We start from the raw sequence: 23,502 nt of genomic DNA on the forward strand, positions 1-23,502 counted from the left end.
ATATGTATTTCTTTTGAGGAATTAATAAAGTTCTTAAACCATAACTTTTATATGTTATGCTTAAAATTATTATAAAAAAAAAATTCAAATAGCAACTTGAATGACGTAGTACGACACAAATTAGATGTAGCATCGGAAAATGCAATGGAATGAAAATAAAACCGATTACTGCCGATTTACACAACCAATAGAAATAGCTCCCTATCGCGCCATTCAACGATATTCGTCGCTATAGATTCACGCGTCAGAGAAAGCAAGTGCATGTTAATCGACGCGTCAAATTGACGAATATATTAGGTCATATGATATTACAAGTTATTACGTTTGTGCAAAGATCATATTCGCATGAGAAATAAATATTGATAATTTGGGATAGCGTACTCAATTCGGTGTGATCGGTTTTACGAATTTTGCCGATGCGACATCTAAGTTGTGTCGTTCTATAAGTCATTCAAATAGCAACTTACTTTGAATAAAATAATATCATTTAATTTAAATAGGCTTCGTAAATAAATGATTACAACAATATAAATGCAGTTAAAATTGAATTCTCATTTATCTACAAGGTACAATTAAGTTCGAACATTACGCCACCGCATCTCAGCACTCTGTTTTTGCAACTCAACGTAGACGAGATCGGCATCTGTCTGCCTCTCAACCAATTGCCGCTGGTAAGATACAAATAATTTTATCTGTGCCTATTACTGTTTTTTTTTTTTATTTTGACTATATTAAAGTTTTTATTTTAACTATTCATATTCATTCAAGGACACTGTACAAACAGAAGAATAATAATTTATTGGTGCAAAAGAAATTTTACAAAATAAGCTTATATAATATGAGTATACAAAATAAATATGACTATTAGCTAAGTACTCTATTTACATGTGGTTTGGCACAATAAAAAGATTGAAACTTATTATCCTTTATGGGTTATTAACATAACCTGTACAAACAGAAGAAAATCAATAGTTACTCTTACTACTAACTCTACTAAATACTTTTAAATAAAACTAGTTATACCGGATTTGAATCGCGTATATTAATTATTTTTGGCATCCCGACGTTTCGAGCACTTTACAGCGTTCGTGGTCACGGGTACCACGGGTACCAAAAATAATTAATATACGCGATTCAAATCCGGTATAACTAGTTTTATTTAAATGTGTAATAATCGCGAAAATTTAAGACAACACTACTAAATACTACTGTTTCCAACATTTTGGTATGTGTGCAGTCGTCGTGGGGCCGCGGCTGCTACGAGGCGGAGTCTCGCGGCGCGGTGGTGGTGACGCTGGAGAGCACCAGCATCTCGGCCTGCAGCTCGGGCTCGCTCGTCAGCAAGGGCCGCTTCGTGGGCCTCTGCCTGCGCTTCGCAGACGACTTCGAGGCCTCGCTCGACGACTGGAAGCCCGACCCCGGCGAGGCCTGCATCAACGTGTGCTGCGTCTCCGAGGGCACCTACGAGGTCTGCAGCCGGACCACGGCGGCCAAACAGAACGGTGCGCTCCTCAACCTATTTTTCTTCTTTTTTTTTTCTTTAATTTAAGGAGCTTGGTCCTTTCTTGGACTACGTCGCTCCATAGAGTACACAAAATTTTACAAATAATCTATATCAACTTAAGAGCTACTAAACATATTGTGAGATACACTGTAAGCCCGGAGACACTTTTTATATAACCGGAATAATGCCACAGCTTCATCTGATACAGGTCGGGCAAGGGCAATGTTACAACCGCCAATTCCTTGTATCATAGGATAACACTCCTCGACCTACTTGTATCGAATAAAAATTACGAACGGAATTTCAAAGATATTTGTCTTGCAGAAAACGCAAAATGGTTCTTGAACGTATCGTGGCAAATGGAAGGCGTGGATATACACTTGGACGTGAATGTCGGCAAGCAGCTGTCGGCCCTCGGACACACTCTGACTATGTTGACTGGTAATTACGTTACGTGCACGTTATTTGTATTTGCAATTAGAAGTGCGTTGAAGAATTAGAATGCTGATATTATTACTTCATAGGCTTCGAGGAGGAAGATCCCCTGAAAATGGATTACGAAAGTGACTTGGACGATGAAGCGGATAACAGCAAAGACTCTCAGGTATATTATTCGGAATTATAAAAAAAAAGCTTTATTCTATTACTGCTCGTTCAATAAGATCGATCAATCAACTAATTGAAATATAATTTCGAACAGGAGAGTATTGTGTTCCGTCGCAAATACACGGATCACCTGCCGTCGTTCGTGTTCGACCCGAGCATCGACGCCAAGAAGCGGTCCAAACTCATCGAGAAGGAGATGACGGAGCAGGCCAAGATCATCAACGACCTGCGAGCACTGGGCGCCAGCCACAGCACGGTGGAGTACGAGCTGAGGCGCCTGCACGACCTGGAGGCGCTCGTGTTCAAGGACTTCCGGAGGTGAGCCTTTTCGTATAAAATTTAACAGTAAAACATGATCTCTTTTTGTGCTTTCAGACAGTGCGTTAAAAATATATCTTATACTGTTACACAATTTGTTACAGGGACATGATACAGAAGCTGCGTCGTCAGAGCGTACGCGCGAGCTCCATCACGAAGGGCAAGCTGGGCCTCGGCTCCAACCGCAGCCGCTCCTTCGTGTCCGCGCCCGCGCCGCCCGCCGAGCCCAACATGGACTTCGATCAGTCAGTGCACACTCGCGCCCCCGCCCGCCACCCGCGTCCTCGGCACGGGTATCCTCAAATCTACGAGCTCTAAAAGATGTTTCAATTCGTACAGCGCGTCCGAGCCGCTGGGGTCGCTGGGCATGGCGAGCGCCGTGGGCGAGTCCGGCGAGACGCTGCTGCTGGCCGACGACGACACGCGCCTCGCCGACATCATCGAGGGCGCCTCCTGGAGCTCCGCCGACAGCGACGGGCTCACCGGTAAGTGCGCGCCCGCCGCCCTCCGGCGCCGCGGCCGCAGCCTCACCGCCGCCCTCACCGCCCTCTGCGCAGGCGCGGGCCCGTCGCGCTCGTCGTCGCTGCGCGCCGCGCGCGGGGAGCCGCGGCCCGGCGCGCGCGTCACCTTCTCCGGCGGCGTGCAGCGCCAGAGCAGCCTGCCGGCGCCCTGGCCGCCGCACGAGCGCGACCCGCCCCCGCAGACGTGCGTACCTTACAATTCGTTTCGCCCAGACTTTATGCTCACGATTCCATGGTATTCATACGTTGCTCGGTCGCAGGACGCCGCCGGACGCGCCGGGCCCGAGCCCGCCCGAGAGCAAGCAGACCAAGACCAAGACCGCCGAGCCCAACATCGACTTCGAGCTCGACGTCAAGGTGCACATCAACAGCGGCAAGTGCGTGCTGCACACGAAGGATATCTCTCGGGACGACGAGATGAAAATGTGAGTGGCGTAGGAAGTCCCGCGAGGTGACCGGCTAGAGGCTGGCGACTGACGTTCCTGACAGCCTGACTCGTGCCCGCAGGGGCGGCAGCGGCGGCAGCAGCCACAGCGGCAGCCGCTCGCGCGTGGGGCGCTCGGCGTCGGGCGGGCTGGACGCGCGGCGGGCGCGCCTGCCGCCGCCGCCCGACCTCACCGTGTTCCAGGTGCCAGGCCTGCAGCTCAAGGTCAGTAACCCTATGGAGCATTTTTCTAATGTCATTTTCTTCTCATTTTTAATGGACACTATTGTTTGTATTATATTTTTACCGTTGCAGTTCGAAAGTACACTTATCTTCTACGACAATTAAATAAAATTGTTATCACTCTGAGCAGGTGCACTACGAATCGAAGACCCTCCCAGAGGAGTCCGTGTCTCCACAAACGATACCCACGATGCCGCTGAACCCGAACGTGCGGAAAGTAGGGACGAAGAAGGCGGCCCTGTTCGCCTGGATCACGTTGCAGAGCATACCCGAGGAGACCATCATCAGCCCGCACATTCTGGAGTTCCTCGAGCAGACCCTCGAGCCGATCCCGACGAAGGCTTCGTTCACCCCGCCCATGCCAGGTGAGTGGCGCCTAGCGTGTACTGCGTGTATCGCGGAGGGGCCGAGTGTGAGTGTGCGTGCGTTGCAGCGGGCGGCGCGGCGGAGGGCGAGGCGGAGGGCGGCACGTACGGGCAGTACGTGTACGCGTCGTTCCCCGTCGACGTCATCGTGCACTTCCACACGCGCCCGTCCGCCTTCCGCTTCAGCTGCCTGCCCGCCTCGCGCGTCGAGTGCCTGCTGCAGCTGCCCAGCCTGCAGATCGTCTTCAGTTCCAAGCGCGCCGGCGATGAGTGAGTCACAAATTTAAAAATTCTACTATTTTTTTTACTACATACCATACAGATAGCATTTAAAAATAAATTATATAATTATACTAATGATGAAAAAATGCAGAGAGACGGCTGAACCAGCGATCGCGATGGGCGGGCTGAGTGTGACGGGCTGTCTGGCCGACTTCTCGGTGTACATTTTCCACCCGTATGGTGGCAAGAAGTCCAGCCTCAAGGAGGCGCAGTGGTCGCCGCTGGCCGACACCGAGCGCAAGGACTCGCTGTCCGTTAACGTCGAGTTCGTCAAGTTCCACCTCTCCCGCTTCCGGAAACTCGATTTCCAGACGGATCACGACCAGTCCAAGGCCACCGTCAGGTTTTCGAGTGAGTTTCATTTGTGTTATATTGTTCAAGTGTATTATACTTATGAATACATGGCCAATATTTGCTTTGCAGCCATCGTAGACGTGGGATCGGCGTGGTTCAAGTACGACATGCGGCGGCTGAGCGAGATCCTGGCTTTCCCCAAGGCGTGGTACCGCCGCAGCATTGTGCGCAGACTGTTCCTGGGGGACGTCAGCCTGCAGCGTCCACAGTCGGGGTACGTACGGAGCGTTCGGTGTTACTTTATTTTTTTATATTTATATATGTAACTTACATGACGTAATAATTAACAATTGGTAGTATTTAATTAAGTATTTAAGTATGTATAATGTAATATTTCTTTTTTTAAACAGAACGTCAAGTAACAACGCGCCGCTGTCCCCGGTGCTACCGCAACGAGAAAAATCTAAAATGAACGATTCTCAGAAACCCAAGGGTAAGAAAGATATAACGATGACGGCCTTTCGGAACGAAATGTTTCCCGTGAACTTACCCGACGGGCGGCCCGCAGAGAGCAAGGCCGAGGTGGCGGCGTGGGAGACGCTGGTGCTGTTCGCCGTGAACTTCGAGCGCCTCAACGTGCACATGAACATGGGCAACGTGATGGGCAACGTGAGCTGGCAGTCGCGCTCGCTGGGCGCGCGCGGCCGCCTCAGCATCGGCAGCGCGCGGCGCCGCTCCGTGGCCGGCCGCCTGGCGCTGGGCGGCGCGGCGCTCGAGGCGCGCGGCGGCATCGTGGGCGGCTCCTTCGCGCTGTCCGGCGCGCGCCTGCACGCGCTGCTGCAGCAGGAGCCGCCCGCGCACGTGGCCGCGCTGCGCCTGGCCGCGCTCGAGCTGCGCCTCGACTACATGGGCGCGCCCGCGCTGCTGGCGCGCCTCAGCCGCCCGCAGGCCGCGCTGCGCGACCGCTGGCGCCACGCGCCGCCCGGGTGAGTGCGCCGCCCCGCCGCCCGCGCCCCTACCCCCCGCCGCTCGCCCTCACCCGCCCGCTCCGTCCCCAGGCGCCCGGCGACGATCATCGCGCACGGCACGCTGACCTGGCAGCAGCTGCAGATCCTGATGAGCCGCAGCACGACGCCGGAGCTGCTGAAGATGCAGCTGAAACTCGAGGAGTTTTTCACGCAGCAGTTCAAGTCCGGGAAACGCGTGTTCTCGTCGCTGCACTCCGCGCATGCGCCTGGGGCGCGACCCTCGCGAGACAGGAAAGACCGTGAGTGTTTTCTCCCATTTTCCTTATGGTTTTATTTATTTCAATTATTTGTTAATTTAAAAATATTCGTTTCGGCGGCATCAGGCGTCACCTACATTGATGCGATTACTACGTTACCATCAAAACCGCAGATTATTTACCTTTTTTCCAGTACCATGGTATAAACTCACTTCATCAATTAAGAATATTTATTGAGCATATCGGTGTACTCCGACCCTACATATTTTTAAGACTGTCGACTAACCCATTCATCGCTGTCACTATATGTATGTATGTCGCTGTATGGTTCACACATTCTTATTACAGAAAAGGTCAGCATCATTAAAGGTAACTAAATACAATATATTGATGAAAAAAGCTTGCCATAAATTACAGAGTAAAACTTTAACTTTTAATTATTTTTAGTAAATCAAGAAACGCCTTCTATCCAGGCGTGATACATCAGGGCTCAATAATTAATAACATTAATTCATGCATCTTATATAATATAAAACACATATTCATAGTCCTGTCATTAGTTTTCAATTAATATTATTTTATATAGAAGCCAGCGCAGCTGCGGGCGCGGCTACGGGTGCGGGCACAGGGACAGGTACAGGCGCAGGCGCAGGTACAGGTGCAGGCGCAGGACCCAGCACAGGGACAGGCACGGGCGAGCTACGACACCACCGCCACTGGCAACGGGTGCTGCGCCTGGTGTCGGCGGCTCCTAACACGCACGGTCAGTGCTCGATAGTATCCGTGTACTCCTTGCATGCGCTTAACCACGCCGCACAAATCGTAAATCTCACCCCCAACTTTTCAGTTCTGGGCGGCACCCTCGAGCTGCAAGGGTCGAACATCTCCCTGGCGTGCTTCCACGGCAACAGCCTGAAGGCCAAGTCGTGGGCGCTGTTCAGCTTGAAGGACCCGTGCATCAGCTTCGCCACCGAGGCGCAGCAGATCGAGCCCGAGGAGGCGGGGCGCGGCGCGCGCACGCGCGTGGTGCAGTCGCTCACGGCCAGCCTGGGCGCGGGCGGCGCGGGCGCGGCCGGCGCGGGCGGCCACCAGTCGCTGGCCACCGTGTGCCGCATCTCGCGCACCGTGCTGTTCCCGCCGCAGTTCAAGACGCTGCACGAGTGGTTCCACTACGCCTTCGCCGACAGCGAGATCGACGGTCAGTACCCTTGTGGCGGCGACTGCCATCCGCGCGAGCTCCTCTCCGACCGAGCACGAGATAGATTATAAGCACAAAGTTGCATACTAAAATCACTGCTCGTTCCATTCTAATAATCGATCGAAATTGTGAAAAAATAAAGCTTAATAATTCCCTCGCTCCGTGTGTACTAAATATGGGACCGGGCTTGCAGCCATCGACCAGTTCCCGTCGCTGGAGCGCGAGAACACGGGCACGACGGGCAGCACCGGCAGCGCCAGCGCCGCCGCCACCAAGCCGGCCGAGCGGCACGCGCGGGAGGTCATCTTCGCGCTGCCGGCGCTGCAGATGCACCTCCGCACCAGCCACCTGCAGGACGCGCAGCCGCCCACCGAGCGCGGTAAACGGACAGAAAACAAAATGCTGCGAATACTTACATTTTAATTTTTATATATAATTATATTAAATGTAAAGTCAATTTAAGTTAATAATCCTTTATTCTTTACAAATCCATCCTCAGACGAAAAACCAGTAGTGGAGTGCAGCTTCATCACGGAGTTCGAGGACCACATCTTCGTGTCGGTGGACGCGGAGGCCTTCCTCTTCCTGCACGACCTCATCTCGTCGTACATCAAGGAGAAGGAGCGATTCGTAAGTGTAGTGCGCGCCGTCTGTGTGCCGCCTGTGCGCCGCCCGTGCTCTGCCTGTGCGCCGACACTGTACGAGCTGCCTCCCGCAGATGCCGGGCCGCGCGGGCGCGCCGGACGCGCAGCCGCCGCAGGACTACCGCGACTACCGCTGCCTCACGTGGCACCTGGAGCCCACCGTGCGGTACGTACGCCTCGCTCGCCCTACCCCCCCCCCCCCACCTCCCGCGCGCTCCGCCGGCGCGCTGACCCCGGGCCTTGTTTCAGGCTGCTGTCGTGGGCCGGCAAGTCCATCGAGCCGTACGGCGTGGACTACATCCTGCAGAAGCTGGGCTTCAGCCACGCGCGCACCACCATCCCCAAGTGGCTGCAGCGCGGCGCGCTCGACCCCGCCGACCGCCTGCTGGCGCTCGTGCTGCGCCGCCTCGTGGCGCTCGTGCCGCACAAGCCGTGTCCATGACCACGTATCGGTACCCGAGCGTCAATAACTCAAACATAATCAAAGGTATTTTTTGTTGCAATTCAATTATATGATGAACGCTAATTCAACTGTGGGTCTATACTCCGTTACAGTTTATTTAGATGGAAGCAGTCATCCAATTAAACATAAATGATCCTCACTTGTAATCCTCTCCTGCATCACTATAATATTTAGTCCATATACAGATTATACTACGAGATATAGACAATATTTAATATGAAACCTTAAATATTACAATCAATTCTTAGTGAGATTAATAAATAAAATTTTCCTTCCAGACATTTTGCTTTATCACTGGACGTTATTTGAGGGTGACTAGTTAAACAATGCTGTGCCTTCTTCTTTCGAATATAAAATGAGAAAGAGATAACTACGTGTACCTAAGCACCCGCTAAATAACGTTTGCAGGGTACAGTCGGTAGTCCTTAATGTTTATTTATTCCCTATTTGTTTTCAGTACTCATTTACATACCGCCGATTCTTACACATTCGAAGACTTTCTTTCATTTAGAGTGATTTATTTTAATAAGTATTTATGTAAGTATTGCGGAATGCGTCGCATGATTTTTTTTTAAATATTTTATTTAAGTACAAATGCGTGTAATTCGATTATGTAATTATTATTTTGAATGTATTTAATATTGTAATGTACAGTCAGTCGTGAATATGCTCATACCATTCGGATTAATTTAATACAACTTACAATTACTATAATTTTCTAATATTGATTTTTTCTATGCATATTAATGTCGCTGACTGTATTACATAGTTTTTAATGTGTATAATTTGTAGAAGTGTTTTCATTGTGATCACTATTGACTGTTAGTTTAGTAGTTATTGTATTGGGTTTAGGAATAGATGGATAGTGGACGAGGCCTACATAGAACTTATTCCATTATAAATAAGGGCCACTTTGCAATGTCAGGTAGCGCGGTAGGTGTTGTTAATATAGTAGCGCGATTTTCGAATTATAAATATCTTAAATATTAAATAATCATATATTTAAATGTAATTTATTTAAAATAATGATAATTAAATAATGAGGCGGGTATAGGAAACAAAACTGTTATCAAAAATGACCAAAAATTTGATTATATTGATATTTATTACTGTATATTAGAATTTCATTGCCAAGATTTAAAAATATAATTCATTATTTAATGAAAACACACAATATAATAAAAGTTTTATAATAATTTTACAATATTTGAATGTTATTCAATATAATTTTTTAATAATTGATCGATATTGTACTCTTCGTCCTCCATTATAATGAGCAGCTTCTTAGTCGGATATTTTACCTCGATGAGGGAAAAAGTAAGGTCTGCCACACCAGACTTATAATTATGTATTTGATATATTTTATTACGGAACGTGATTTGTAAATAATGAATGTGATACGAATAAAGGTATATTAACTATATTTCTTGTATTATTTTAACAAAAACATTTAATTTAACCCAAACGTTTTTCTGGCATGCTTTAATATATCAAACACTTAACATAGTATGCGCTTAATTTTCAGCGGACGCTAAATGGGATAAATATTTATGGGATTTGTCACATATTTATGGTAAAGTTTGGCGCTAGAACAAGTGGGAACCTGTAGGTGGTCACCACCGCCCATGGACAAAGGTGCTGTAGGAAATATTAACCTATCCTTACATCACCGGACATGGACTTGATGGACGGTCTTGCACATAGCCCTACCGCCACTTCGAAATTAATGTATATTTGTGCTAAAACGGCATAAACTTCACATTTTCCATAATATGCAACGTGGCATGTTATATAAAATAAAAAACGTATTTTATAATGAGTTTTGAATATTGATTTTGATTAAACCTACTTACATAAGATCTATTTTAATTTCAATAATAATAATGTCATTAAAAAAAAACAACAGTAGCAGCAAAATAATTTATTTAAAAAAAAACTATCAACGACGCGCACACTCGCGCCACACCTAACGCTAACTTTAATTCACATATCAAGCAAATATGAATTTGTAACCTATTTACATAACTATAAAGTATATTTTAATATCAACATAATATGTTTGAAAACTTACGCTAGCAACATTAAGAATAGCAAAATATTGGTTGCTAATTTATTTTAAAAAATTTCATTTCAATTTTACCAATTTTCGACATCTTTATATAAAACCACTATAGTTTAACAAAATATATATATATATATTTACATATTTAAAATGGCTAATTATTTTAACGTTAGCCTCGAAAAGCCCGTTTATGTATTTATATGAATATATAATATAGACAATTTCATAAATGTTTCATTGGATTATACAAGAATCTTTCGTGTGACCGAAATTTTAAAATGGAATTTACAAATATATCCTCAATATTACAATTGATAATTTTTACACGACTGTCAAAAAATTGTTTATTTGGGAGTTTATTTATTCCATCACAACTTAAATGACTGGCCTTTTTTTATTCATCCATTCCTGTGTTATTATAACAGTGTCATTAGCTATACAAAAAAAATTACAATTTATCGGCAGTATGGAATTTAAATTTTTGCAAGTCGTGTTTATTTTATTATAATATAGTAAGATTTCTCTTATCATATTATTTTATTATTAAAATTGTGTTTGCTGTTATCTAAAACCCATTTTCATTAAATGTACATATCATGGCTTTACTTTTATGCCAGTTACTGTGTAGTTAATTGATTTTTATGTCGTACATAAAGCTGTCGTAAATCCTATAAATTGAATTTCGATAGTTTGTATATGGAAAGCTTAAAATTACCAACATTAGAATCGAATCGAATATTCCTCTGTATTGCTTGCATTCTAAATTTCAAATCTCTTGCTAAGCAATAAATTGACGTTTAGAAATTACATTTAGAAATTCCACTCCCAACTGGTCATCAATGGCACATTTGGACGACCTCTAGCGAATACGGAACCAAGCACCACACTAAGCGCACCACACATTAAATTAACTCTAAATTGTATAATTGAGGCAATTATTCTCCTTTACCAATTACTGGGAGAAAAAAACGCCCACAGACGTCGTAACATTTACTTAGCTTGTTTTAATAGTAATTCAAATTATTGTGCTGTTTCTAGATTAAATTGGATATAACAGGCGAAGTGATGGCACACGTAAAGCTATCATTATAAATTTAACTAGAATTCATTGCAAAAAGAAAAATACAATTTTACAATACAAATGTAAAAAAGTGCGTTCTTAATTACGTTAATTAGATATAAGAGAACAAATACATACTTACAAAATAAAGATAACAATGCCCGAAAATTAATTATATGTATACGAAAAAATGCATAGTCTGTTATAAATCGTATTCAAGCTTTATTCGGACTTTGAAATGTAAAAATTAATCGTCGAATTGATTATTACATTTAGTTTTTAAATGCTTAAATGAATGGTATATTGCTGTAAAATTGTTTCTGTTTGTAAATTGAATCACCAATTGGAAGAAGGGAATAAACGCCACTTTTTGACATATTCACTTTTATACACTCTTACATTCTTTAGACGTAGGGCTAAATATTATACATTTAAGGCAGGTCTGTCGGTATATAAATCAGGATTTATATTTTCTTAATAATCATTAATATCCTATAAGTTTATAAGTTGAAAGCACAAAGTTATGAAGATTTTTCTCCGTTCCTATTTTTTGGATTTATTACCTTCTTCCAATTGGTGGTTCAATTGTAACTCCAGGTGTTACTGATATTTTGAGCATGAAGATTTTGTTCGATGACCAATCGCATATTGTTTTATAACGGCATGACTTATTAAGGCAGAAAACGGGGATATTAACATATTGGTTTACTTCACAATCCCGTTGACTGTCGAGTGACAGTATCGTTTAACCTGCTCCATGATCGCCGTTCACAGGTAAAGCCCTGAGTGTTTAAAATATATAACATACAATATACAGCCATAACAGTGAGGGACACGTCATAGTGAACAAACTAAGCTCATTTAGGGCCCAGTCATGTATTATGCAAGACGATTTAGGGGGAAGGGCTGTCGATTATGTCTTATGTTTTCTTACAAGGGGGTGGGCAGGAATTTCGATAGTTTTTACTTAAGATAAAAAATGCCCAAAGTGAAAATTGCCGCATTTGCCGCGCTTTTTGCGCTATGAAAAATATACCAAACGTGTATGCATAATTTCCATTCCATTTGATTCTTATGTAATAAATATTAAATATGGAGGGGGGGGGGGAGGTCCAGCCTATTCTTAATTTTTCTTATAATAAGAGGGAGAGGTTAGAAACTCGCTAAAATGGTCTTACATAATAAATGAACGGTGCCCATTTTGAGTGTTCCGGTCAGGTCGGCCGGTCTAGTGGATGTTGACGTTCTGCGTGAAGTCGTACTCGACGGTGGGGATGACGGTCTGCACGAACTTGAGGAACACGATGAGGTAGGCGTGCACGCCCAGCTCGCCGCCGCTCTCCGTCACCGTCTCGATTATCTTCTTCATCACCTCCGCGTGCCTGCCGCACCACATACCATTCACATTTCATATTCACTAAAGATACATACTCTGTTCCCACCATAATGTGACAAAATCAAATAGATTGACGCGATATTATCAGTCGAGAGTTTGATTAATCTATGATATTGTATGTATGCATTGAAATTTTCCGACAAAATTGCGTTTTGAACGACGGCGAAACTGTTATCAGAATTTTGGAAGTCAAATTAAAGTGGAAGTGAGTAGTTAAAATAAAGTAGTTGAAATAGTCTTGTGTTATGAATAAAGGTATATCTATCGTAAACTCTTAGTAGTACTATATAGCTGCGAAGAGCAAACTAAAAGCGCAACCTAAGGTTGGTTTATCTTTTTTCCTACTCCCAAAGGAATAGGCTACAGAACCTCTATCTTTACACTGGAACTATTACTAATATGATGGCATTTTATGTAACTCGCGCCTGTATTCACACTGGCTCGCATAGAAACAAATCGATACAAAGTTTGATTGAGCAACTGATAAAGTGTTGATTTATTAAGTGGCAGTTGTATGTGGCATACAATGTAGGTCAGTATATTTTCACGATGGCTGGGAGTACACAGCTGGTACCTGCAGGGGTGCACGGAGGCCATGCTGGGCCCCGACACGTGCGGGTGCGACTCCATGGTGACGGTCTTCTTGGCGTGGTCCTGCGACACGTCCTCGTACATCGCCTCCACGCTCAGCAGCCGCCGCTCCTGTGCACACCTTGCCTTACTATACACCACACACTATGTTGTCGGCATTTAATTATAATAGGCTATTTGACTGATTTTTAAAATCCCTTTTGTATTATTTATTAGAAGTTAAGGAACCCAGTAAGATTTGTGTTTTTTTTTATTTCTAGTACATATTTTGCGAAAAATATCATATTAAAAATTCTATATTTAAATAGCGCGCAAAAACGATACTTGGACAATATGGCGCTGCAATGGATTCGGTGACATCACTTTCCTGTATTTTAATCTGTGGTACATATAGTAGAAAAGCAAAGTTTACAAGAAAGCGACTTCATCATAAGCCCGGCCAATCAGGAGCGTTTTGTGTCACGTTACAAACGTTTGAAATAATGCATTTTTATTTATGGAGTATTGAATAAATTAAGTATCAATTTTCGTTAGTAAATAACCATTTTTAAACTCATAATATACACTGATTACAATAATTCACAATTTATTTTCGCATTGTCAAATAGCCTATAGTACTAATAATATCATATATCAAGTTATATAATCAATAATATCAAGTTATATAACAACACAATGTGTACTTCATAAACAACGGCAAAGATCAATCATTTATACCTTTTTTTCTCAGGCGCGAGAAACAGGTTACTGAATAATGAATGAACGATTGTAATCATCAAATTGCGATTGTGATTGCTTTGGAATTAATAACAATAAGTTCACCATACTTTTTGTATTGTATTTTTCATACATACATGATACAGGTATGGTATTTGCACTGAAGGAAATTTGAAACAATACTTAGACCTTAATTTGCTAACCACTAAATTTAAGATGTTATTAAATGGCTCACTAACACTTTGAATAGCAACAGTTATATAGATAGATTGGTCATTCGGTTGATAAATTGAATAGGGGGGTACCCAGACGGCACACAAAACGTTGCAACATTTACTCCATCATAGGTATCATAGGAGTTGGAAGGATTTTTTTTACATTAATATAATGGTCTGACCTCATCATATCCGATGAGCCACAGGCGCGGAGTCTGGTAGTACTTGTCGTACGTGATGTGCAGGTCGTAGGTTCGAGTCTTGATTATCTCATCCCCATCAGATTTCTGCTTCTTCTCCTTCGGTTCCTTGCGAGTCGTTAATGCTGTTGACTGTTAGTTTTATTATTATTATATTAATAATCTGTGCAAAATTTTTAATTTCTTACGAGTATTGTTTTAATTGAAATACTAAATCTATCTATCTACTACTATATCCAATCAAATTTTTGGTACCAATGTATGTATACAATACATAAATTTCTGAATTATATGTGCTTATATAAATAGAATAAAACAAAGTGGAATTGTTTTTGCCTGTATCAACATCTTCTAAACCTTCTAAACCACTAAACATTTTTCTTAACTAAACTTAACCTTCTAAACTTAACTAAACTTAATTTTCTAAACCACTCGACTCATTTTGATACGGTTTTCACTAATAGAGTCAGAGATACACTCGTGACGTTTATTAAAAATTTCCAACATACAGCTACTCAGTAACGGGGGGGGGGGGGGGGTTTGTATCTTACAGGGTCGACCTCGTCCAGCAGGCCGGACTCCTGGAAGCGCTCCATGTCCTCGGGCTCGTCGTCGTCGTCGGCGTCGTCGTCGTCGCGCTCGCCGCCCGCCGAGCCGTCGCTGTCGCCCGTCTCCGCCGCTTCCAGCGTCATCTCGCACACCTGCACCCACCCACATACATTAGCTTACGGGGAGCACAGTTTTGACAGGATGTAATTTAATAATTATATCATAAAGAAATTCATGAAATGCTGGTTGAGTTTTAAAATGCAAATTTCAATCCGTAAATATAATTTTCAAATAACATTTTTAAAACCTTTTTTGCACTAATGATCTATTCTACAAATCGCCATTAATATTTATTTTGACTACCAAAACAGGTTGGTATTTTCCTTACTTGATAAAATATATTATTCTATCAAAATGCAAATTAATTCATAATAATGTAGATATTTTTCTATATTAGGAAGGTGATATCACTCAAAAACGATTTTTTATCAATATTTTCATTAAAAATTGTTCTTAATCCTATATAATTATAACCTACCAAGGGCCCTAGATCTACCTTAATGTGGACCCTATTTACCTACACTACCTAATGAATAATATAGCTCAGCAATTGGAGCAGTATACCACACCATGAGACAATCTTTGCCTAGAATTGTGATATTAAGAGCTATTTTTTTAAATTTTTATATACAATAGTTGTCGCCAGCGTCTTTGCTTACGTTATGGAGGTTGGTTATCATATGTTAGTTAAAAAAGCCTATGTCGATCCTGGAGTTCAAGATTGCTTCACACAAATTTTCATCAAATTCAGGTTTCATCGTGAAAGAGCGACAGACAGATAGAGTTATTTTCACATTAATGACATAATTAGTATAAACTAATTATATAACACTTTTCAGTTTCATATGAAATTAATGAACAGTACTATTTTAAGTGATAGTATTACCTTCTCTTCAATAGCGGGTGAGCCGGAGGACTCGTAGTGATGTGTGTCCACCCAACCACCATCCTCATCATGTTCGTCTTCTATGACCTTCTCATTGTCTTCACAGTATTCTATCTGAAATTAAGTACAATATATATTTTTAATTAAAAATTCACTAGTTATAAACAGTACAATTATATTTTTTAATTAAATTAAAATTAAGTTAATTTTTTTTTTAAATTAGCATTTTGTTATTTCCTATTTATAAATTAAGTCATTTACAAAACAATGAAAAATTCAATGTAGCTTTATTTATGTTTATACAATGTTATTACAAGTATTCTATTTAGATTTTAGTAAAATGTACATTCCAAACAGTGTTTACTTTATTTTTAAATATCACTTATTAAATGAATATTCGAAAATACTTGTGTGAACCTACAACAATGAAGATAATACAAAAGAGCTCTAATTAATACAGTATGTTCTTACTTGCTTGCAGCGTCTATAGCATGGTACATTCCTGGTAATGAGGAATTGCTTATCTGGTGGTAAGTAGGATCGGATCTTGGACTCCTCACCCTTGGCCCACTGCCAGGTGGGGCAGTGATGAACCAAGTGATCACCTGCTGCTACAAATTCTTCTGGAGTCAATACACCAGTCTCTTGAAACTTTGATTCCTGGTAAGTAATATTTTTTCCAGACTCGTCAGAATCTTATATTACAAACTTACAAATTTTAATATTTTCTATTTGTACTTTGACCTTATATTATTTCATTTTTCAACAATTTTAAATAACTTTTTAACTTAAAAAATGACTGTATAAATTAAATATTAAGTGATAATTAATTAAAATTGCGTTGACAACTATAAACGACTTTTTATTTTGTTCAGATTGTAATATAGACATTTGACCTTACACAAAGTGATTATATTACAATAATAAATTCTGATAATACACAGTTATTTACAAAGAGAGGCTGCACAATACCTTGAGGACAGGCGTCAAATATCCCGCAACACCCAGGGCGGTACCTTTTACAGTGTTTATAACACTCTGCATTATAAAACGTTATGCGTGAAGGATATTTAACAAAACTGAAACTTCCTTGTTTATAATTATTGTAATATCAATGAATTTACACAAAAGCCGGACAAAGCGAATTGGAATGAACTACCGTCTTCTCCGCACAATAACTGTCATTTGTCAAAATGATCATCAATTCGTCCGATGTCATATCAGCAATCAGCATGTCATTTGTCAAATTGAGTTTTTGATAAACACACTTATTTTGGATTACATGAGCTGTTTTGCGACGTTTATGTTTTCATAAGTCAGGGCCGTAGCCAGGATTTCATTTCGGGGGGGGGGTTCGTGCTCCAGGAAAAAAAGCAACAGGTTTATTTTAAAATAAGCATAATTTATACACATTTATTCAAAAGACGACTTCTTTTATAGGGGGCAAACGAGCATGAGGCTCACCGAGATGGTAAGTGCTTACCACCGCCCATGGGCATGGGGTTGCAGGTGCGTTACCGGTCTTTAAGGAAGGAGTACGCTCTTTTTTTTTAAGGTTCCAAAGTCAGGTTCAACAGATTGGTTGTGCAAGATAAAAAATGTCTCAAAAATCATACTGATGTGGATTTTTGAACATTAAGGTGGTGTGAACTTTGAATTTTGACGAGATATCCGAAGGTGAAATTCAGCAGCCGGGATTTATCCGAACAATGCCGATGAAATGAAATATTCGGTAGAAGATGCAGAGTGTTGTAACATCTCTACGCAAAGCCAAAAGAATCAAGCAGGTCGAAAAGGGCTTGATCGTCGATAATTCGAGCCGCTCTGCGTTGGATACGGACAAATGGAAGGAGTTGGTATTGAGGAGCCAATAGATGTGAGCAATATTCCATGTGGGGTTCAATTTGCGCCTTGTATAGTTTTAGGCGATGGGCTGGCGTGAAATACTGTCTTGGCTTGCTGAGCACACCGAGCTTTTTTGATGCCAATTTGGCTTTGCGTTCAAATCGACCACGGAACTGAACGAGGCTCGAAGTATCCACGTCAAGTTTTCGAATACTAGCAGTGGTGGCTATTGGAATCTTCTGAAATCGTGGAGATACGAGAAATGGTAATTTTTTTAGCGGCTAACGCACAAACTTGCCTCTTTTTGGGGGTTGAAGTGGACTAATTTTAGTCGGAGAGTCCGAAGCTACTAAGTGAGCCTAAGGAACTACTAAGGGAGAGTACTTCCCCGCCATCAGATATTTTAATAGCAAAATAGCAATCATGACTAAGTTTAGCCGGCCCCAGTTCAAGACTTTGTTTAATGAAGACTCGATTTCAGAGACAAGTTTGTTCCGGTTTTCTCCGACGTTTTCCCGAGAAACCTTAGCCCGGCCGGTGTATGAGGTGTCTACAGTATTGTCGTCTGCATAGCAGTGTATGTTACAGATTTGCAACAAGTCACTGATATGCAGAAGAAACTGAGTGGGTGATAGAACGCAGCATTGTGCAACACAGGCATTAACGAATTTTAAATCAGAGCATGCACCATATATAACGACTTAAATGTTCCGATCTGACAAAAGGCTGGTGATCCAATTGCAAAATTACCCGGGAAGCCCGTAGGAAGGGAGCTTCGAAAGAAGCGATTTGAGTCATACGCTATCGAAGGCCTTCGCTATATCCAGACTGGCCGCCAATGCCTCCCCCTTGCTCTCAACTGCTTCCGCCCATCTATGACTATGGTAATCTAGAAGATCCCTGGCGACGGCAACAAAAAAGGAGGTGATGGCTATTGGCCTATAATTGGACGGGTCTGGGCGGTTGCTCTTTTTAGAGATAGGATACACCGAAGTAGTCTTCCGGCAGTTTGGCTGCTTTCATAGTCGGCGACTATTTGGTAAAGAGCGCCGACTATCCGTTTTTTAATAATGTAGTATAAATATTCTCAATTAAATATACAGGGTTATTGGTAATTCGACGTATATCCGTTAGGAGGTGATAGGGGTGACTATTTACAATAATTTTAACCCCCATATGCATAATCCAAAAATGCAACTTCAAAATTAAAAAAACAAGTAACAATTAAAATCCATTACATCTCTGGAAAGCTAAAAACGGTTATGTTTTTAAAATAATTTGCAAGCCAAGTTTTATAATGATTTTTTTAGTTTTTAAGGCTATATTGAGGAAAAAAATCAAAAAAATAGTGAAATAATTTCGTTTTCCGTCTCGCATTTTTAAATTTGGACTGATAATTATTGTTAAAATATTGACAAATAGCCAGTGTTTAATCGTTTTTATAAAAAAAAAAAATTTAGATTTTAATTGATACTTTTTCTTTTTCTTTTGAAGTTGCATTTTTGACAAATTTTTAAAAAGGTAGAAAACATGATGACTTCTCGGTCACTTTATATGGGATTTTATATATATGGGGGTCCCCTATCACCTCCTAACGGATTTACGTCGAATTACTAATAACCCTGTATATAGAATGTATCAGAAATTTTACAATCAGTCTTACACGTTTCAAAATGTAATAATAGCTTATGGCACTCTGTAAAAGGTTTATCCTCTTTAGTATCTAAAATTACTAACATGAAATTATGACATTAAAAATTAGTATCTAAATAGAATGTGAATAAGGGTATGATTATTATTGCCTCTAGTCTTTGCGTAAAATGATTCATTTTGTTTAGATTTGTTGTCGTATCTAGGCCAAACGGGTTAATTTTCTGAAGAAACCAATAAATACTTACGTTTTGTTTGTTTAATTAGCGCAAAATATTTTTTTGATAATACGATAGCGGTTAGCGAAAAAATTTCGGGGGGGGGGTTTGAACCCCCAAAACCCCCGCCTGCCTACGGCCATGTCATAAGTGCACAACAAAAAACTATACACAATTTTTAGACAGAAGAGTATAAGTTAAGCATAAAAAGAAACGTTCGTTTCCGACTAAGAAAGTTGTATATTTAAATATATAATTTACGTAGTTTAAAAGATTTTCTTTCTATTTCTAAGCATTCAGAATTCAGATGAAAAGCTTTGTTTTATACTGTGTACTTTGTAAAATTTCTGTTCCGTTTTAACAACTTGTACACTCTAGCTGAATATTTTTGGCAATATAATAAAAAAAATATTATTTGATTAAAACAATAGAAGTTATAAAAAGAATAATGTAAATTATCAAATAGCTTCGAGGCATAATAATAAATAGTCTCAATTTTATTTCATAGTTAAATGAAGGAATATCCTAACCTGCTGTATTAACAGTCTGTCAGTTGCAGTTGTCACTTTGTCAAACATTATTTTGTTAAATCACAAATGTCAGTTTCAATTTCAATATAATCACTGAGTGATTTTACTTACAGTGGCACCGTCAATTTCACAGTTAACTCGAAATTTTAGATAAAACGTAAAATAATGAAATATCGTTTCACAGTGTAGTTGAAGTAACATATTTAAATTATTTCATCATCATGGAAGACGTGTTAGACGAAGTAGTTTCTTCGGAAGATTTACAAGTAAGTTTTTGTGACTATTATACATGACTCATAATGATGTACGTGTTATTTAATTTCGTATTTCTTTTTTTATGCAGAAATTCGAAAAGATTTTTCATGAACAATTACATCAAGGTAAAGTGACGCCCAAAGCTCAATTCGAATACGCGTGGTGCTTGGTACGAAGCAAATATCCGACCGATATTAGAAAGGTATGTTAGTTTATCTCTAGATATATTACGATTTAGAAACAAAGGAACCATTGTGGTGCAAATGCATTGTAAGATTCGTAGATATATTTTATCATAACTTTGTTTCTTTTTTTCATTAAAAATCATTTTCTTACAGGGCATATTACTTCTGAAAGAATTGTTTAACTCTCATTCAGAAGGCAAACGTGACTACCTTTTCTACCTTGCTATTGGCAACGCCAGAATTAAGGAGTATAATAAGGCACTGCATTATGTTAAGTCATTCCTTGAAATTGAACCTGCAAACCAGCAGGTGTTGGCTCTTGAGGTATGATCTGTTGACAATTATTTTTTATGGCTCTTTAAACAAACTTAAATATTTTGCAGTTTGGTATATAATTAATTAATGAAGTGATACATACTTTATGGGTAAAAGATTATAATTTATTTCATTTATCATTATTTAGGCCAAATAATATATAAGTAATAATAATATATGGTAAACATTATAGATGTGTTGGTTTATCTTTAAAACAATAATAATAAAAGACCTTACACAAAATCATTATTGGTTGTTATTGCTTATGATAACAAAATTTTATCAGCACATAGAATTGAATGCAGCGATCAATAACCTTAAGTCGTACATTATATTTATAAAAGCAAATATTTGTTTTATTTGTTTATTTAAGATTTATAAATAGGCATTGAACAATAAGGGCAGTTTAAAATGTTACAGTTCAGTGTTGTCTTGTATTTGTAATTGTTAATGTAAATATAATGATGAAATATTTATTAATAATATTTTGGTGAAATAACAAATTTGAGCAATATTCCATATCTTATGCAGCATTTCAATCTTTTAAAAAAGATTTAAATTCAAAATTCAATGTTGTAATGGACTGGTTCACCAACCAATCTTTGAAGTAAATATGAAGATGTCTGTCGATGTCTCTGTACTCAAACTTGGCCTTACTTTGTGCTGATACAATAAATACTCTCATAGATGATCTCATAGATTCTAAAAATATTTGTTCTAAAGTTATACTTTCGGTGTTGTGCATAGTCATTAGTCGAAGGTAAAAATTTTTATTCAGTATAGTAGGATTACACTTTTGTAAAGAAAAATAAAAGTGATCCCCAAAATGCATATAAACACCTCAGACCCGAGAACATAACACACATCCCGCAAGACTATTTGAAACATACTATTTTAAAATAAGGTATTAAAGGTCAAGAATAGAATAAGGGATCAGAGAGGAGGATAAAGAATCCAATTCCATAGAAATTATAAGTATATTTTAGGATTTGTTTAAAATTTTGTTGGATAATAGTTAATGTGCTGAAACAAATGTAGCATGCTAATGTTATAAATTTGATAATGGCCAAATGCTTTGTGTCATAACTGACAAATTATATAGTATTTTATTTACATATAGCTTGACTAATTTAAAACAGAATAATTAAAAACAGATTACAACATCCAAATTTAAATAGGATTATTTTTATTACTAATAATAAAAAACAAATATGTTTATCTTGAAAATATTAAACTTGTTTATGTAAAATTACGTATGTATGTTAAATTCATAAGAAAATACATTCATTAGAATTATAAAACAAACTTTATATTCCAGCACCAAATTAACAAGCGCATGGAGAAGGAGGGCCTAATGGGTATGGCGGTGGCGGGCGGCGCGGTCCTCGCTATAGGCGGTCTCGTCGGCCTCGGCATAGCGCTCGCCTCTAAAAAGAAATAGCAATTGGCCTTCATGTGAGTATTGATTATAAACCACAATTCTGTTTTAGAACTCATAATAATGAAAAAAGTGCAACTGTAATTAACATTGATGAATTCTTTGAAAACTCTTTTTTCTAACTAAGCACCATAAATCATAATGGAGTATTTGAAATAGTGCAACACCAATATACCATTTCTACTCTGGTCAGATTTTTTTTGTAATAATTTTATTTGTAGATAATTACAGTAATGTATTTGGTTAGATATATGTACATACATTTTATGTTATATAGTGTATGAATAATGCACTTGGCACATGTATATTTATAATGCATTAGAATGTAATGAGTTTTGTTTTCAAGTAATTTTTATTTTTTTATTTATAGTTAATTTTGGCAAATGTACAAATTTTATTTTGTTTCTAATGATTATTATATTATATAGAAAAACTGTTCAGAGCATTGTGCTGTGATCATAATGAGAAGATATTTTAATTACAGTATTATACTGTTATTTCAGTATAAGTTACATTCATCATTTGGTTACAGAATGAATGCTCTAGTTGGTGTTCATTATCTTCTGACGAAGAAGAAGAAATTAAAAGAGGATTAGTGGGATTTTCCATGTTCACAAATTTAAGAATTTTTCACACTGTACGCTAGATTATCCAAAGTGTATGAAAGAGTAAATACTTTTTACTCTAAAAAAAGCTATTTAGGTTATAATGTCTTATTTAAAAATTGTAGTGTATTTATTTTATAAGAATGAATATAGTTGATATGTGTCATCAAATGTTTATAATTTATTCTAGCTCTAGGCTTATTTGTAGTTAAGAACAAGTGATTAAATCTTTTGCACATGTAATTCCATTTAATAAATGTGGTTATTTTACATGGTTTATATCTTTTAAGCAAATTCATCAATTCAATACACATACACTTCAAGTATTTAATAAAATAATGACTAAAAAATATTTCTACATTTTAACGAGTATGTGTATATGTGAATACATACATTGATGTCATTTATGTGTTGATTTTTTTAATAAATTATTAAATTAATAGAAAAATATATTGTCAAATTGTTAACCTTCAACGTGAACCAAAACAGCCCCTAAATCAAGAACAGAATGTTAATCTAGCTCTTGGTTTTTTCCCGAGTTTGAGTAGCTATTTGTTATTATGAAAACATTTTTATTGTCTATTATCTATGGGATTAAGAGCTGAGTAAAAAAAAACGGGAATTTCAAAACAATTATT

At 39.5% G+C, this 23,502-nt stretch overlaps 3 protein-coding genes across 3 annotated transcripts in view; 2 read left to right on the forward strand and 1 right to left on the reverse strand.

The window, feature by feature from the left end:
• LOC124530880 (transmembrane protein KIAA1109 homolog) overlaps positions 1-9,510 on the forward strand; it is a 29,533-nt gene extending 20,023 nt beyond the window's left edge. Inside the window, exons 31-53 of the mRNA XM_047105235.1 lie at positions 567-671; positions 1,238-1,502; positions 1,829-1,945; positions 2,029-2,108; positions 2,205-2,428; positions 2,533-2,673; positions 2,750-2,913; positions 2,986-3,133; positions 3,210-3,374; positions 3,457-3,598; positions 3,747-3,981; positions 4,050-4,251; positions 4,355-4,614; positions 4,687-4,831; positions 4,968-5,050; positions 5,126-5,543; positions 5,616-5,824; positions 6,369-6,545; positions 6,630-6,980; positions 7,174-7,359; positions 7,480-7,610; positions 7,699-7,790; positions 7,874-9,510. Coding sequence (XP_046961191.1) covers positions 567-671; positions 1,238-1,502; positions 1,829-1,945; positions 2,029-2,108; positions 2,205-2,428; positions 2,533-2,673; positions 2,750-2,913; positions 2,986-3,133; positions 3,210-3,374; positions 3,457-3,598; positions 3,747-3,981; positions 4,050-4,251; positions 4,355-4,614; positions 4,687-4,831; positions 4,968-5,050; positions 5,126-5,543; positions 5,616-5,824; positions 6,369-6,545; positions 6,630-6,980; positions 7,174-7,359; positions 7,480-7,610; positions 7,699-7,790; positions 7,874-8,066 — 4,233 coding nt within the window. The 3' untranslated portion in view covers positions 8,067-9,510. The remainder of the gene's footprint in view (positions 1-566; positions 672-1,237; positions 1,503-1,828; positions 1,946-2,028; positions 2,109-2,204; positions 2,429-2,532; positions 2,674-2,749; positions 2,914-2,985; positions 3,134-3,209; positions 3,375-3,456; positions 3,599-3,746; positions 3,982-4,049; positions 4,252-4,354; positions 4,615-4,686; positions 4,832-4,967; positions 5,051-5,125; positions 5,544-5,615; positions 5,825-6,368; positions 6,546-6,629; positions 6,981-7,173; positions 7,360-7,479; positions 7,611-7,698; positions 7,791-7,873) is intronic.
• Positions 9,511-12,328: 2,818 nt separating this feature from the next.
• Positions 12,329-17,020, reverse strand: LOC124531029 (ubiquitin-like-conjugating enzyme ATG3). The gene is made up of 7 exons (XM_047105434.1): positions 16,796-17,020; positions 16,295-16,483; positions 15,824-15,937; positions 14,880-15,029; positions 14,311-14,460; positions 13,180-13,307; positions 12,329-12,591 (listed from the first exon to the last, which is right to left on the reverse strand). The coding sequence occupies exons 1-7, from the start codon at positions 16,865-16,867 to the stop codon at positions 12,438-12,440; spliced, it is 957 nt and encodes a 318-aa protein (XP_046961390.1). The 5' UTR covers positions 16,868-17,020; the 3' UTR covers positions 12,329-12,437.
• A 3,052-nt stretch (positions 17,021-20,072) lies between these two features.
• Positions 20,073-23,134, forward strand: LOC124531065 (mitochondrial fission 1 protein). Its single transcript, XM_047105512.1, has 5 exons — positions 20,073-20,332; positions 20,410-20,523; positions 20,660-20,830; positions 22,140-22,276; positions 22,792-23,134. The coding sequence occupies exons 1-4, from the start codon at positions 20,288-20,290 to the stop codon at positions 22,260-22,262; spliced, it is 453 nt and encodes a 150-aa protein (XP_046961468.1). The 5' UTR covers positions 20,073-20,287; the 3' UTR covers positions 22,263-22,276; positions 22,792-23,134.
• Positions 23,135-23,502: the final 368 nt, after the last annotated feature.

This window comes from Vanessa cardui, chromosome 7 (genome assembly GCF_905220365.1).
Source record: "Vanessa cardui chromosome 7, ilVanCard2.1, whole genome shotgun sequence".
Taxonomy (NCBI): Eukaryota; Metazoa; Arthropoda; class Insecta; order Lepidoptera; family Nymphalidae; genus Vanessa; species Vanessa cardui.